Genomic DNA, 14,019 nt, shown 5'->3' with positions numbered 1-14,019 from the left:
AAATACCAAGGAGAACTTCTAAAATTGGAAGCTAAAACCCACAGCACATCTGACACATGAGGATAGAACTTGGAAGTACAGATAAGTGAAGGAAACAATCAATGCATGCCATTACTGTAATCAAGGATTAAGGTATCGGTATCGGTCGTCGTATCGGTCAGCCAAAATTAAGATACGTATCGGAGGGTATCGTATCGTATCGGAGATACACTAAGATACGCTAAAGATACACACATAAATGGATAGAAAATATTTTTTTAAACACTTTTGCATAAAGAATTTGTTAAAAAAAGCTATTGATAACATGTATTATGCATAAACACTAAATTGAGGGTATCGTACTAAGAATTCAAGGTCTGTAGTTGTCCCATAAATGTAAAATCCTTGTTCCCAACCTTGATTTCCACTTTAGTTAGGGAAAAATATGGCTGACAACAACTTTGGAACAAAAACCCTTCAAAAAATCGTTTTTTTCTGAAAAATTACCCATATTGGCCATTATATGACCGTAGCACCGATACGTATTGATACTCACCGATACGTATCGATACTCACCGATACGTACCGATATATATATCGATACTCACCGATACATGCTGATATATACGATACGTACCGATCGATACATACCGATACTCACCGATACGTACCAATACATACCGAAACGTACATTTTACTTCAATTTTATATTTTTCATAGAGTCGTATCGAGGCATGTCGTATCGTATCGATGTGTATTAGTGGTGTATTGATGCATATCGGTATGTATTGTAGGATATATATCGATACGAAATGATTTAAAAAAGTCAATGTATCGTATCGGTGTGTATCGTATCGGCCGACTAAATTTAAAATACGTATCGGAGGGTATCGTATCGGTATCGGAGATACTTAAAACCATGACTGTAATTAACTGAAAAAATTAAATCTGAAGGAAAACAGGCATGAAACAGAGAGCAGAAATCCCCAAGAATGAATATCACAGAGATAACAAATCTACATGTTTTAACACAAAAGGACCTCAGACAAATTTCTCCCTTGGCATGGTAATTGTTTCCTGGCATGGATCCAAGACCATAACTGATGCAGTACCAACAAGGGTTTACACAAGGAGAACCAAGACCAAGGTCGACCCAAGTGGCTGACTGGGTCGACCCAGATCTGGTCCAAGTCAGCCCACGATTTGGGCTGCTGATGGGGTCACTAATTAGTATTTAGTTTCTATTTTGAAGTCTTAAATTAGTTTCTAATTTCTGTCAAGACTAGTTTCTATTTTCATTAGATTCCAATTTCCAGTTTTTAGTAACTTCTTGTAATCAGTTTTTAGAAACTCAGATTTAGTAACTCTGAGTTTCTATTATTTATAAACCCTCCTCATCATTATAAATAAAGAAGATGGTTCTTTTATGAGCCACGATTTTGACAAAAAGAAAAAACTTCATGTTGCTGCCGCTGGGTGAATTCCATTGTTGTTCCTTGTGTTTGATCGAGGAAGAAGGGTTTGGTGTCTGATCCAAACGACTTCTTGCGGTGTGAAGTCCAGGAGGCCTGTTTCTAGTGTGTTTTCTTTACTTTCTTTCACATCTTCAAGGCTTACTAAGACTGCAGAAAACCAGGTACAATTTCTTCTATCTCTGCCCAGAATTTTCTGCAAAAACAGGGCCTTCGGTCTCTGCTGGAAAGATCAGTTCTGAAGGTCTGGTCAGCCTAGTCTTTTGGTCGAAGGATCACCTCTGTCCAAGTAAGGATCGACCCTACTTTTGGCTGATTCTGATCATCCATCTCTGAGATATTAAAAATCTCCAGATTTTCGTCTTCTAGTGATCTGAAGTTCCTATTTCTGAAATCGACACTGCTGTTGGTTTAATTACTGATTTCTCTGGGTTATTATTTATATTCTGGACATCTGAATCTGATATTAACTTGCTCAGTCCCTGATCTAGTATTAAGAATCATTGCTGTCCTTGGTTATTCTCTATATTTCTGTTTCTGGAAGTCAATTATTGCTGGGCTGTTATTGAAGTCTGATTTTTCTGTTATATGTATTTGGACTAGTTTGGTTGTTCTTTGGTCTAAAAGTTCCTGCAGAGTTGGGACTAGTTGGGTGTCCAATTTAGTCCTACATTAATGACATTTAATTAGGCTTATATATTATTAAAAGAGCAGTGTCTATATCAAATGTCAGCATACTTCCATTTCAGGCACATGGTGACACTGCAAAACTTTGAAAAATGAAATATCTTTGTTGCACAGCAAGACAGGTGCACATGCAGGAAAACACATGCACATATACACAAATACCAAAATATGCAGCCTATTTCAATACCCTTAATTTATGTTATTGTTGCTACCTAAAATCATGTCTATCCTACCACTGTTTGATTGTCTGAAAGCCTCTGGGTTTGGGTGTCCTTGACAATGTTGTGATCTTCTAAAGACCCATTCAACATATACTAAAGAAGAACTTAACTCACACAGCCACAATAATTCAGAGGTCCACACTATGTGTTTGAAGTTAATTTTTTCTGGTTTAGATTCTAACTTCTTTTCTTCCATGATCCCAACTGTAGATATGAAGCATCCATCAGGACACATGCAAGTGAGTTGCATTGAAATTTCGAAATTTCCACGGATGAATAGTAAATAAATAATATGTTCCGACTTGAAAGGACTTAGAGCATTCAACTCCATTTAAGATTTGGTTGTCAAGATGTTGCCTAGGCGCCTCCTAGGTGTCGAGGTGGCTCAGCCTGGACTGGCACCAACATCAATCCAGGCAGATTATTTTATCCCTAGCTCAAGAAGGGAGTTGCTTGGTGCGAGGTAGAAGTTGAGCTGCCAGCATGAAGTTCAGTTCTAGTCTGAGGGTAGCCAAAGTGTAGGGCCATCCCCAACCCAACCTCCCAAGACCCTGCGATAAGCAGGACCTGCACCGAGTTATGGCCCTAATTAGTGGCTAGTTCAACACATGTATTACTGAAGCAATTGTCATCTTCAAAGAGAGGTGTTCAATGAATATTCAAAAGGGAAATTCCCATGAGTAGCAAAAACACCTCTAAAATGAAGAAAGGGAAACTTGAAGTACATGACTGATCTAACTTAATCCATAAGTTCCAGATGCTATATGAAAATAAAGCAAAATGAAACCCCAGTTATATTTTCACAGAAAAAAATTCTACCTTTGCCTCAGCTAGTGCCATCACCAATTCTTCTGGCTTTTCCTTCCGAATACTTTTCTCATCTATGTCTGCAGGCTAGAGAATAAGCCAAGTTAAAATGTCCAAGTTTCTAGAGTCAACAGCAGATGGAGAAGATTCGGTTTACAATACCATGACTGTGAACTTGTAACCCATCTCAGCTAGAATTTCCCGGCGAGACAGAGATGATGATCCCAATATTATCTGTCTCATAATGAATAATATCAAGGCATTGAATGAATTATATAAAATAATAAATCATGCGAGGAAATGACAGGAACTTTTCCTTCCTCCAAAACTCATGCAATCAAATCGAATAAGTTTGACAAAACATTTTCAATATGTATTATAATTATAGGTATAATTCTAGATAGCAAACAACCCCAGATCACCGAAGATTGTTATGAAGTAACCCTGTCAGTTTGTTTTGATAAAGTACCTTCATGCTAGAGAAAGAGAGAAATATACAACATCAACATCCAGATTCATGACTGTAAGGGAACTAGAACCACCAGTAAGCTGTCCACCTTGACAATCAACCTAACAAGGTGCCCTCCCCCTCTCCCCCACACCCCCCCCCCCCCAAAAAAAAAAGGGGGGGGAGGAGCATTTCTTTCAATGCCGCTTGACCAAGCCTATTTCGTTCAAAAAATATCTTTGAAGACTGAATGGAAGGCAAAGGATTTATGCACTATGAAGAGAAAGGAAAAGTACAACTATACAGATACTCAAGGGACATAACCCAGAAAAAATAATCTCATGCAAATAAAATAACAAAATCATGGAATGTATTTTCAAACCTTCAAGGTGTTGATCCCACATCAGCTGTGAATGGGATCCCCATCCTGTTCATATACTTTGTTGTACCTCCACCTAACAGACCAGTTTCTTGAGATGGAAATCTAAAATGGTATGACAGCAGATCCCAATCCTGCCTCCGAGTGTCCCCTTTCTTTGTCCACGTGTATGGTGGTTTGGACACACTGTACAAATGAGGGGTACTGTTGGAGTCCACATTAGCAGGGAGTGGGATCCCCATTCAGCTCATATACGTGCTAGTACCTCCACTTAAGAGACTGGTCTTTTGAGATGAAAATCTAACAATGCTAGGAAAAAATATATGATCAACAAGGGTAGCTCTTAATAACCCATACACAAGTATTTTCATATATTCAGCTACTCCACACTTTTAGATAACTCCAACTGGTACTCCAACTGCCTGTGCCAGTTTTCCAGATTGTAGATAACTCCAAATGGTGAAAATGCAAGTCAATAAAATACACTAAACAAAAGAGGCCATCAAGTCAAAACCCCAGTCAAGCAAAAAATTGCATATTTTCATTTGGGAAGGCTAACAGCATTTTTTTTTTAATGCTATGTTCATTTTCCTTCATTTAATAAAGCATTGATTTCGATGATGAATGGCAAACAGATGAACAATAAGATTTTGAAACCGAGCTTACTCGTGAAAATATAGGCAATGATCAAGTTGATTTCCTAAAATAATAATAAGTTATATGAATTTGTAACACCAATTAAACGATGTTAGATATCAACGGATCCAAGTAGAGTTGTTAACTTCTACTCCATCATCACTCTATAAGGAACTCTGTGGCTACTAAATTTAGCTAGGCCACAATTAGAACTTCAAGCTTGTGAAGCTAAACCTGAGGAACCACTGGCACTCAATCTTCATAAACATCAGGAAAATAAAATCAAAGTAGAAAACAAAAAATTTCCTGTTTCAAAAAATCGATGATTTGAAAGTCGAAACACAGAAACGTCTAACCTAAAAAGGTTTACCCTACAGCCCTTCTTTAATGCCCAACAACCCATTCTTTAGAAAAACTTAAGGATGAAGATTTACCAATGACACTTACCTTGAATGGTTTAATCTCTGTAGCCATCTCTCTCTCTCTCTCCAGGAAATTTGGCAAAGGAAAGTCAACACTCTTGCCCAAAAGCCTGGAAGTAGAGAACGGTCACTGGACTGCTATTAAGATGCCAAAAGCTGTGGCCTTTCACTGTTTCACTCTTTTCCAAAGCCGAACTCGGACCGGAACGAAATGTCGAACCGGCTGACCCAGATGACCAGGACCAGGATTGCCAGGAAATTTCTTTTACTTGTTTCCCAAGCAAAATCCTGCGGCGCTGCCTGTTTTCTTTGAAAAACTCATAAAAGGCGAGACAAAAATCTGCACTAGGCTGTGTAGTTCTTAGGGTTTTCTTGTTCTTCATCAGCTCAAGCCAGTACGGTGAGTCTTTTCGTTATCCTTTGTCCTAGAATCCACTCTTCTTCTTCTATTATCATCTGAGACGCGTAATGGGTTGCTAATTTGTTATAGCAGGTTAATTCGTTCTTGGCTTTTAGGCTTATCATCTAATTATCTTTCCAATTCTGGTTTTATCAATTTGTGGATGGATGTATGGTCATTTTAACAATCCCCATGTTTTCTGGAAATTTTTTTTCTGGGTCGTGTTTGAACTTATCTGCTATTAAACTCTGTTGCTTCCCTGCCCTCCTAATCCCTTCAGACACCCAAGCATTTTATTCGGGACAATAGCAAGATTTGGTTGATATAGAATGCGAACCCATAAAGACTATTACATATATATATATATAGAGAGAGAGAGAGAGAGAGATAGAGAGAGAGAGAGATGATGCTGATGCCCTTTGAAGTATCACTAATGGTTATTTTTCGACCCACTACCCAGAACCTCATTAGCGGGATGAAAGTAAAAGTGAGGTGTTGGACAAATGAATATTGTTGATTTGAGTGGAGCTTTTGGCACATATGCCTATTGTAGTGGTTAATTCTTATTATCTTGTGATGTACTGTACACTGAATGCAACTGTAAATGGTGAAAGACTCTCCTTGGGGGGTGGGCATGGTTTTAAAAATTGGGAATATGGATCGGTAAATCAGCCTATTTGGATCAGAATAGGCCGTGAACAATCCAGGTGATTCTGGCCAATTCCCGCCGATTCGATCCCTGGTTCTGATTTTTTTTGAAACCTTGGGGATGAGGGGAAGAAAAAACAAAAAAACCTGCTATTACTTTAGGGTTAAGTGCGCTGGGAACTCTGAGAATCTGCTGCAAATTGCTCAAATTGGTTAAAACCAATTTGTTGCAGTCATGGTGAAGTACTTATGACTTGGCCTTGTATCACGGTATCACTATACTCAAAAACAAGAGAGTTTTGTCAATTTTTATACCCTTTGGGTGGATTGACTCCTCTCCTGTTTATGAGAATTGTGGTCTGTATCTGAAATGTGGGAATGGTTTTCTTGATAGCCTTTGGCTCTGGAAAAGCTTCAAGGAGGTGAGATTGATCTGACTACTTTTTAAGTACTTTGCAACTGAATTTCTTCTGTAGTAGTGTTGGAGCTCCTAAATTGATATGGTTCATCTATGTCCTTACCATCCTGGGAACATGTCAGAGAGAATCTGAGACTAAAGGAGATGGAATCAATTGATTTGATAATTATTAAAAAAAAAAAAATAGTTATCTCTTCATATACTGAAACTTCAATGCCATTGCTTTGGATAAGTTTCTGTTGGAAATGGAATCACTTGGTCACTACGAACTTTGTGTATCAATGGGCATGAGTTGGTTGATTTGATGCATCTAAAGTGCTTGTAAGGTGTTTTGCTCTGTTATGCTGGGCACTTGTGTAAAAGGGAAGTAGTATTAGCCACCAGCATTGTGATGGTGTATTTACACATCATCATAACTAATCGAATCCATGATGTGGTAAAGCAAGTAGTGGTTTAAGCTTGCCATGAGATATTGCACTTACATTAACCGTAGCAATCAAAAACCTCCTCTCTTTCACCTGCACACCCATTGCAGTATGGAGTCTAGGTTCTGTATCTTATCGTTGGTAATGGCCTCTGGGTACTGTTATATGACTACAAATGAGATTCTACATTCTACATTCTTTAGCATAGTTAAGTAAAGTTTCCAACCACAAAAGGGTTTAGCCCTCTACTCGCAAGAAGATTTTGTCTTCATTCCAAGGCACAAACAGGCCTTGGAATGAAGTGTAGATGTGCCATCTTCCTAGCTGTGGTCTTGCTTTACAAGAGAACCAGCAGTGGGTGTCAATTTTAGATGGTTATGTATTCTTCATTTCATTTTTAACTATGCACTGTGTTACTTGTTAGCCATGAAGAATACATTATAAATGCAGGGTAATTGGGGTTCGCTAGGATCACTGTTAGCTGTTCTGACTGAAGGGTTCACTTGGTTGCAAAATTACCACATTTGAATGACCAACCACCTTAACATTGCACTCTTTTGGTACTATACCAAGTGAAACAATTCAAGAAAGGGGTCAGCATGTTGAGTTGTTATGGTCTAAACTCTAGAGTCTCTGATTTCATACATTAGATTTGAATAACTTTTAATGCAGATATCGAGGACTGCTTCAATCTATAGGAGTCCATGAATCTATAAATTTTTTCTTGTTTTCTGTTTATATGAATATCAGTCTAACTGATTTTATATCAAGTTGTCAATAAGATGATAAGGTTTGTGACAGGTTTTATCAGGAATGGACTCCCAAAAAGGTCAGTTTCAACCACAACCACCTTCTTCTAATACAACCCCACCAATAACTTCTTGTCGAAAAAAGAAGTCAGACGATGCTACTTTCTTGGAAGATTTAAAGGATCATATTGATGAGTTCATTCATGCATCTATGGATGAACACAAAACCTGTTTTAAGAAGACCATGAAAAAGGTTGGTAACTTGCTACCAAGGGAAGAAAGTGTTGATATGTTAAACTTTTTCCCCTTTATATAGCTGTGTACTCATGATTAGATAGTTTTGGATGCATTTCAGATGTTTGGAATGTCAAAGATCGTTGCAGAAAAGAGTTCAGAAGCAAAAGAAGTTGAAAGTATTATTCCCCTTCGGACAACTGTAGCTGACTAGAATATTTGACATCCTTTTCTGATCAGAACAGCATGAACATTAGCACTAGAGGATTAGTCGCCGACTTGGTCCAATACATATTTTGTTATCAATTTCTATCTTGACTATCTACTGGAGCTCTTTTTTCCTTTTTGGGTAAGCAATTTACATCAGAGTGAATTTATAATAATTGCCCGCTATCACATTTTAGTGTCTAGCTTGCTATATGTCTGGAACTCTGCCCACCGAATGATATTTGGGAACACCTATTCCAAAATGGGAGCAGGTTTTATGGATGGTACAAACCATAGGGTATCTATGGACAGCCCATGTAACGGCCCAAGCCTCGGGTAACAGGAATGGTGCTGCCCTCATGGGCAATGATAAAAATATCATTGAATCCATAATTTAAATTCTAAGTAAAATCTTATAGCTAGACCTTACCAAAAACACATCAGAATTTTCCGTTCATCTATCTTTAACATCTCAGATATTAAGGATAATAATATTAACATTTCCAAATAACAAAGTACCGGTGGCTATTGACTAAGGAGAACATTTGTTAATTATGTCTACTACACTACATTCGACTTAAAATTCACTATTACACATAACAAGTTCTCACAAGTACTAATTACAACAAAATATATACATCTCTATTGTAGTTCCAAAAAGTAAGCAAAAATCTGCTCAAGTGGCTCTCCCTCTAAGCCATGCCACACCTCTAGTGATATGTGGGGAAATAAATAATGGAGTGAACTATATAACCCAATAAGATAGAACATGGTATAATCACAAACAATACAAAAATATAGGCATCCATAAATCTTTTAAATACATAATTAGCCTTTTGTTGACTTAAGACATAATAAGTCAAAGCATTTGTGAACTACTGTACACAGTTTAGGGAGTATTTGAGAAATACTCTTCTTAACTTTATAACCAATATTTCCTCTTGTAAGTCATTAAGATATACTACCAACTGTAATCATAAAGGCATCTCATATATCATAGAGTCACAATTCAACCTCATAACCACGGGCTAGGTGGCATACATACGCGAAACCATGGGCTAGGTGGTACATCATATCTCATCCCATCCCAGATGGGCCATTCCGCTGGCTAGGCGAAGCATCCCGCGGCTAAGTGAGGAACATAACATAATCTATGCCTCTTCCAACACAACTCATATTGGCAAGGGTTGTAGTCCTGTCACAATCAACCATCATTTCATTTCTTTTCATTCCATTTATTTAAACGTATCCCTGCAACATTCTCAAATACAATTCTCAAGTACAATCATAACCACTTTCTGAACTTTTCGTCTATACAAATCATTCATTAAATTAAACCTCATCCATAGAAGCATTCCATATTATCATATCACCATTCAAATTCATTTAAGATAAATCCATACCTGAATTAACATAAGGAAATAGGTGCATAAATACATTAGAGAAATATGTCAAGTTCCACTTACCTTCAATCAACTTATTCAAAAATTTCAATAGACAATCCACTCACCCAAGAGTACCACTACCTATACATACAAGCAACAATTCTTTTAGCATTCCATTTTATTTAGTAAATTGACATAAAATCTAATCCTTTTATATTTCTCTTAAATACTAATTAATGATTTGTTTATTTAACTCATTCTTCAAGTCTCCACACATGTATAGCTTTTTTCCCTATTTTCTAGGAGCTTCCCACATTTTTTTTGGTAGAAAGCTTCCACTTAAGAAACCCAGTTACTTTCATTCTCTCACTTTTATTTGTATTATTTTATTTTAAGGGTTAACCTGTTTGTCACTTTGGCAGTTACAACATAAGTTGTAACCTCTCTTTTATGTCCATCAATAGGTAATCATTACTCTTGCCACTTTAAGGATTAAATTGTCTTTTCACTTTTAGTGAATTGAATGAAAATTTATTAAAATATTGTATTTTATGGGTATTAAGGGAAATCTACTGTTATGAAAACAGCAGGAGTGTTGGTTACTAACTTTGGAAAAGAACTTCTTGTAATTTACACATTAGGACCTGTTTCTTAATTATTTGTATTTTTATACCATATGAATGACTTTATTTATAATTTAACTTCAAATTATTTTTAAATTTCAAACACATCCCCAATCTATAACAAATTACATGTGAATCAAATATTAATTTTGCCTCCCCCAAACAGATTGGTCATTTCACCAAGAATTGGAAATCGGATCGCCTAATCGCTTGATTTGGATTAGAATTAGTGGTCATCGATATTGATTTCTGACCATAAGAAATGATGACCTAGATTTCATTATTCCGAATAAAATGATAGGATGATAGCATTAAATTATATTATATAAATTGGGGTTAAAATCAAAGCCAGTTTGAGTTGGGCAGGATTAGGCCTGGGTTGATTTTTTCAATCCTAACCCGCCTTTAATATCAAAAATCTTAGACCAGGCCTTGTTCAGGCTCAGATGTAAATGGTTCAAATATGATCAGATCATGCTATCCTCTGATCGGATACAAATACCCATAAATGGATAGGGATGCAAGTTGAATACGATTTTTTCGACTACCTGTTTACATCCCTGACTTGTGTAACCTAGACCTTCCTCCTCCACAGGATACTATTCACTCTCGATCCAAGTCTCCCATTTGTCTGGGCCTCTTTTCTGTATTGTCTAGAATTGGTACCCCTTGTGGTCACATTGGTAGATTTGAATAATGGTAAAAATTCTAGTTTTTTTTTTTTTCCTCTACATTTAATCAATGTGTTATTTCTTTTGATTTGTGGGGCCATAATGCCTTTGTAGTGTCAGCAAGAGTTTGGAATTTGGATAAATAGTCTTTTGTCCCTTGGTGGTGCATTTAACAAGTAGTAAAAAAAAGTAGTAAGCTATGTGTGTGTTTTATAATCCCATATCAATCGTATGAGGGTGTGAGGGGGGGTTGATCATGGTTTAGAATGTCTTTTTTTTGTGTGTGTGTTAAATAATTTTGTTTTTGTTTTTCCAAATAAAAAATGGTAAAACCAATGCACGAGGCTCCCAGCATTGTGGGTTCTGGGGGGTCTATATATCAACACTTCCCGCACATGAAGGGTTGTACGCACATGGCCCTGCACGTGACACATACACGTGGATGCACAATCCTATCGCACCAAGAGAAGAATGTTTCAAGGAACCCTATTGCACTTTTCAGGGATTGAACATTCAAATTCCTATTACAACTGTAATCTTAAAAGCTCAAGCCATTCAATGTAGTCAACATTATTGTCAACCGCTAGACAAGTAGCTGTTATCATTTTACCCAAAAATGATATTACTCATTAGTATTATTATTATGGATAGGGACCAAGGCCTGAAGAATAATAATAGAATAGCACTTAACCCCCCGGGAGGGAGTTGTCTTTTATAAATGTCCCACTACTTGCTTGTGATTATCCAAGGACCATGTTCCATTGCTTTTGAGGTCACAATCACAATGATCATGTATTAGAGCACAATATTATACGATCCAGTTCATCCCTATAATTAGCATTGATTAACCAAAATCATTGGGATGGTTATATTCTTATGTGAAAAAGTGGTATTGGATTTGCAGTAGAATACGTGTAGATTGTATGAAGTAAGTATTTTGGGTATCCTATTTAATAAGGAAAGGGGAACCAATCAATCATTTTTTTATTACAATCCACCTATATCACTAATCCATAATTGTTATGTGGGATATCTAAATTCACCCATATCACTAATCCAAAATATGTAAAAGGTTACAATCAATCCTCCTACCATACACATCCTTTCTTTGATATTAGACTTAAATATACTTTTTTGAATTAGATTTGGATAGTGGAAATTTGGAAAGACAAATCACGCAGATGATGCGTGATCTTAGTAATTCTAAATCTTAATTGGCCCCAGAATTTTGCTACACGTGACTTTTGAGTGAAAATGAATGTATATATAATGATCAACTTCATCAATGTAGTTGCCCTATATTCTACCAAGTTGTTGATCCAATATTTGGGATGACGTAGCCACCTCGCAACCCTGTACCCATGGGGAAGAAGAAATCCCGCCCTCCCCATTCTGTCCAGAAAATAAATAGAAATAAACATGGTAGAAAGAAGGATAGAGTCCTTTGTAGGGATTGCAGATGTAAGGTGTTCAATTGGGAATCACCACCACCACCCATAACACCAGCAATAGGTGTTAAGAAAAACTCAATCATCATAGTCCAGAGTGAGCATGATATACCAGCACCACATACTCTGACAACAAAAAATGAAGGAAAAAAGGCATCCCTTTCTCCAACAGTCGTACTATAGGGAAAGAAGATTGCTGGGCAGTAGGATGAAATCCTGCAATTTAGTTTTTCTTTTTGTTGAAATTCATGTCAAATAAAGAGCACTGCAGTAACGTACTTTGTATTTGATACGGAGATTTTAATAAACCAGTTATTTATATGCAAGCTTAATATGGTCTAATTTTATATGCAAGTATGATACACTATATGGTGTTTCCACTGTTATTTTTAAGATTCAATGATTGTCTTTTTGGAGAAATTAATCCTCCTCGTGGCTAAGACAATTAAAAGAGATATCTTGTCACATTGAGTACTATGTGGATATGGGATTTTTTTTTTTGGTTTGGTTTGGGATAGGTTGTAGATGTCATAGAACTTTAAAACAATTAAATGATTCCCTCTTCTGAAAATAGATTATGTTTTAGTGGCTTAGAAACAGTATACTTTCTAATAAACCTGTTAAGTGTGCTTACTTGGAAAATTCCCTTATGAATTTTTCGTCTTTTGAATACAAATTATACTTGTTGATGGCATAATCTGTTTGACAGCTTCTTTGTGGCAAGAGCTGTAGTTTTTGCTTTTCTATCTCCAAACAAGAAATCTGGTTTGTTACATACTTAGTTCCAATTTGAACTTCGGTAGGGAGTTGTTGTATCTTGTCTTTCCATGGAAATCAATTTCTTATGTAGGGTTCTTGAGAAATCTGGATTTTCATTTTCTTAGTTCTTGTTATATTAAAATGGATCTGCTATAGCATTGGAACCTTGGCGGAAACCCTAACACAGAAGCCATGGCTGTTCCTCTGCTGACCAAGAAGATTGCAAAGAAGCATGTCAAGCAGTTCAAGAGGTCCCAGAGTGACCGGAAGGTCTCTGTGAAGCCAAGCTGGAGTAGACCCAAAGGTATTGATTCTCGAGTGACGAGGAAGTTTAAGGGCTGCACTTTGATGCCCAACATAGGGTATGGCTCAGACAAGAAGACCCGTCATTACCTTCCCAATGGCTTCAAGAAATTTCTGGTGCACAAGGTCAAGGAATTGGAAGTGTTGATGATGCAAAACAGGACAAACTGTGCAGAAATCGCACACAATGTCTTCACGAGTAAAAGGAAAGAAATTGTTGAGCGTGCTGCCCAGCTGGATGTTGTTGTTACCAACAAACTGGCCAGGTTGCAGAGCCAAGGGGTTGAAATCGTCTGCAATTCTGATTTCGCACAATTCCTTAAAATACCATCTTCAGGGGGTGACACGTGTATTGATACCAATGCAATGGTTCAGATCTAGTACAACTAATAAAACCTTAAATCAGTGAAGAGTCATTTAAATCAGATCTGGACCATTGCATTGGTATTAATACACGTATCACCCCCTGAAGGTGGTATTTCACGGAATTGTACGAGATTGAAATTACAGACGATTTTTTTCCGGAGCCAAGAGGATGAGTGAGCAGTGTTGGAAAATTTTCTTTTGTCTTATGCTTGTGCATGCATACCAAATGCTACACCCGGTAGAACCAATTTTGATCAGTTCTTACGGAATTTTGTTCTGCGTATCTCTTGTCTTGGAAGTTATGGACAATTGTTTCTAGTTCATGATTGAAT

General features: G+C 37.0%; 3 protein-coding genes across 4 annotated transcripts in view; 2 read left to right on the top strand and 1 right to left on the bottom strand.

The window, feature by feature from the left end:
• Nucleotides 1-1,345: 1,345 nt before the first annotated feature.
• LOC122091250 (dTTP/UTP pyrophosphatase-like) lies at nucleotides 1,346-5,192 on the bottom strand. Its single transcript, XM_042661119.1, has 4 exons — nucleotides 5,077-5,192; nucleotides 3,329-3,400; nucleotides 3,179-3,253; nucleotides 1,346-2,926 (listed from the first exon to the last, which is right to left on the bottom strand). Exons 1-4 carry the CDS (start codon nucleotides 5,101-5,103, stop codon nucleotides 2,792-2,794), a joined length of 309 nt encoding a protein of 102 aa, XP_042517053.1. The 5' UTR covers nucleotides 5,104-5,192; the 3' UTR covers nucleotides 1,346-2,791.
• A 122-nt stretch (nucleotides 5,193-5,314) lies between these two features.
• LOC122091260 lies at nucleotides 5,315-8,321 on the top strand. Of its 2 annotated transcripts, none has more exons than XM_042661125.1 (3): nucleotides 5,315-5,451; nucleotides 7,744-7,944; nucleotides 8,047-8,321. In XM_042661125.1, exons 2-3 carry the CDS (start codon nucleotides 7,756-7,758, stop codon nucleotides 8,137-8,139), a joined length of 282 nt encoding a protein of 93 aa, XP_042517059.1. In that variant the 5' UTR covers nucleotides 5,315-5,451; nucleotides 7,744-7,755; the 3' UTR covers nucleotides 8,140-8,321. The 2 variants fall into 2 exon arrangements, with proteins under 2 accessions (XP_042517059.1, XP_042517063.1); XM_042661129.1 differs by having other exon boundaries at nucleotides 5,343-5,451; nucleotides 7,754-7,944.
• Nucleotides 8,322-13,195: 4,874 nt separating this feature from the next.
• Nucleotides 13,196-14,019, top strand: part of LOC122065102 (60S ribosomal protein L32-1-like) — a 2,778-nt gene continuing 1,954 nt past the window's right edge. The window contains exon 1 of the mRNA XM_042628906.1: nucleotides 13,196-13,670. Within this exon, the coding sequence (XP_042484840.1) occupies nucleotides 13,211-13,670 (460 nt within the window). The 5' untranslated portion in view covers nucleotides 13,196-13,210. The remainder of the gene's footprint in view (nucleotides 13,671-14,019) is intronic.

This window comes from Macadamia integrifolia, chromosome 2, assembly GCF_013358625.1.
Source record: "Macadamia integrifolia cultivar HAES 741 chromosome 2, SCU_Mint_v3, whole genome shotgun sequence".
Lineage (NCBI taxonomy): Eukaryota > Viridiplantae > Streptophyta > Magnoliopsida > Proteales > Proteaceae > Macadamia > Macadamia integrifolia.
Note: the sequence above shows the minus strand (reverse complement) of the source record. Positions and strands in the feature narration are given on the sequence as shown.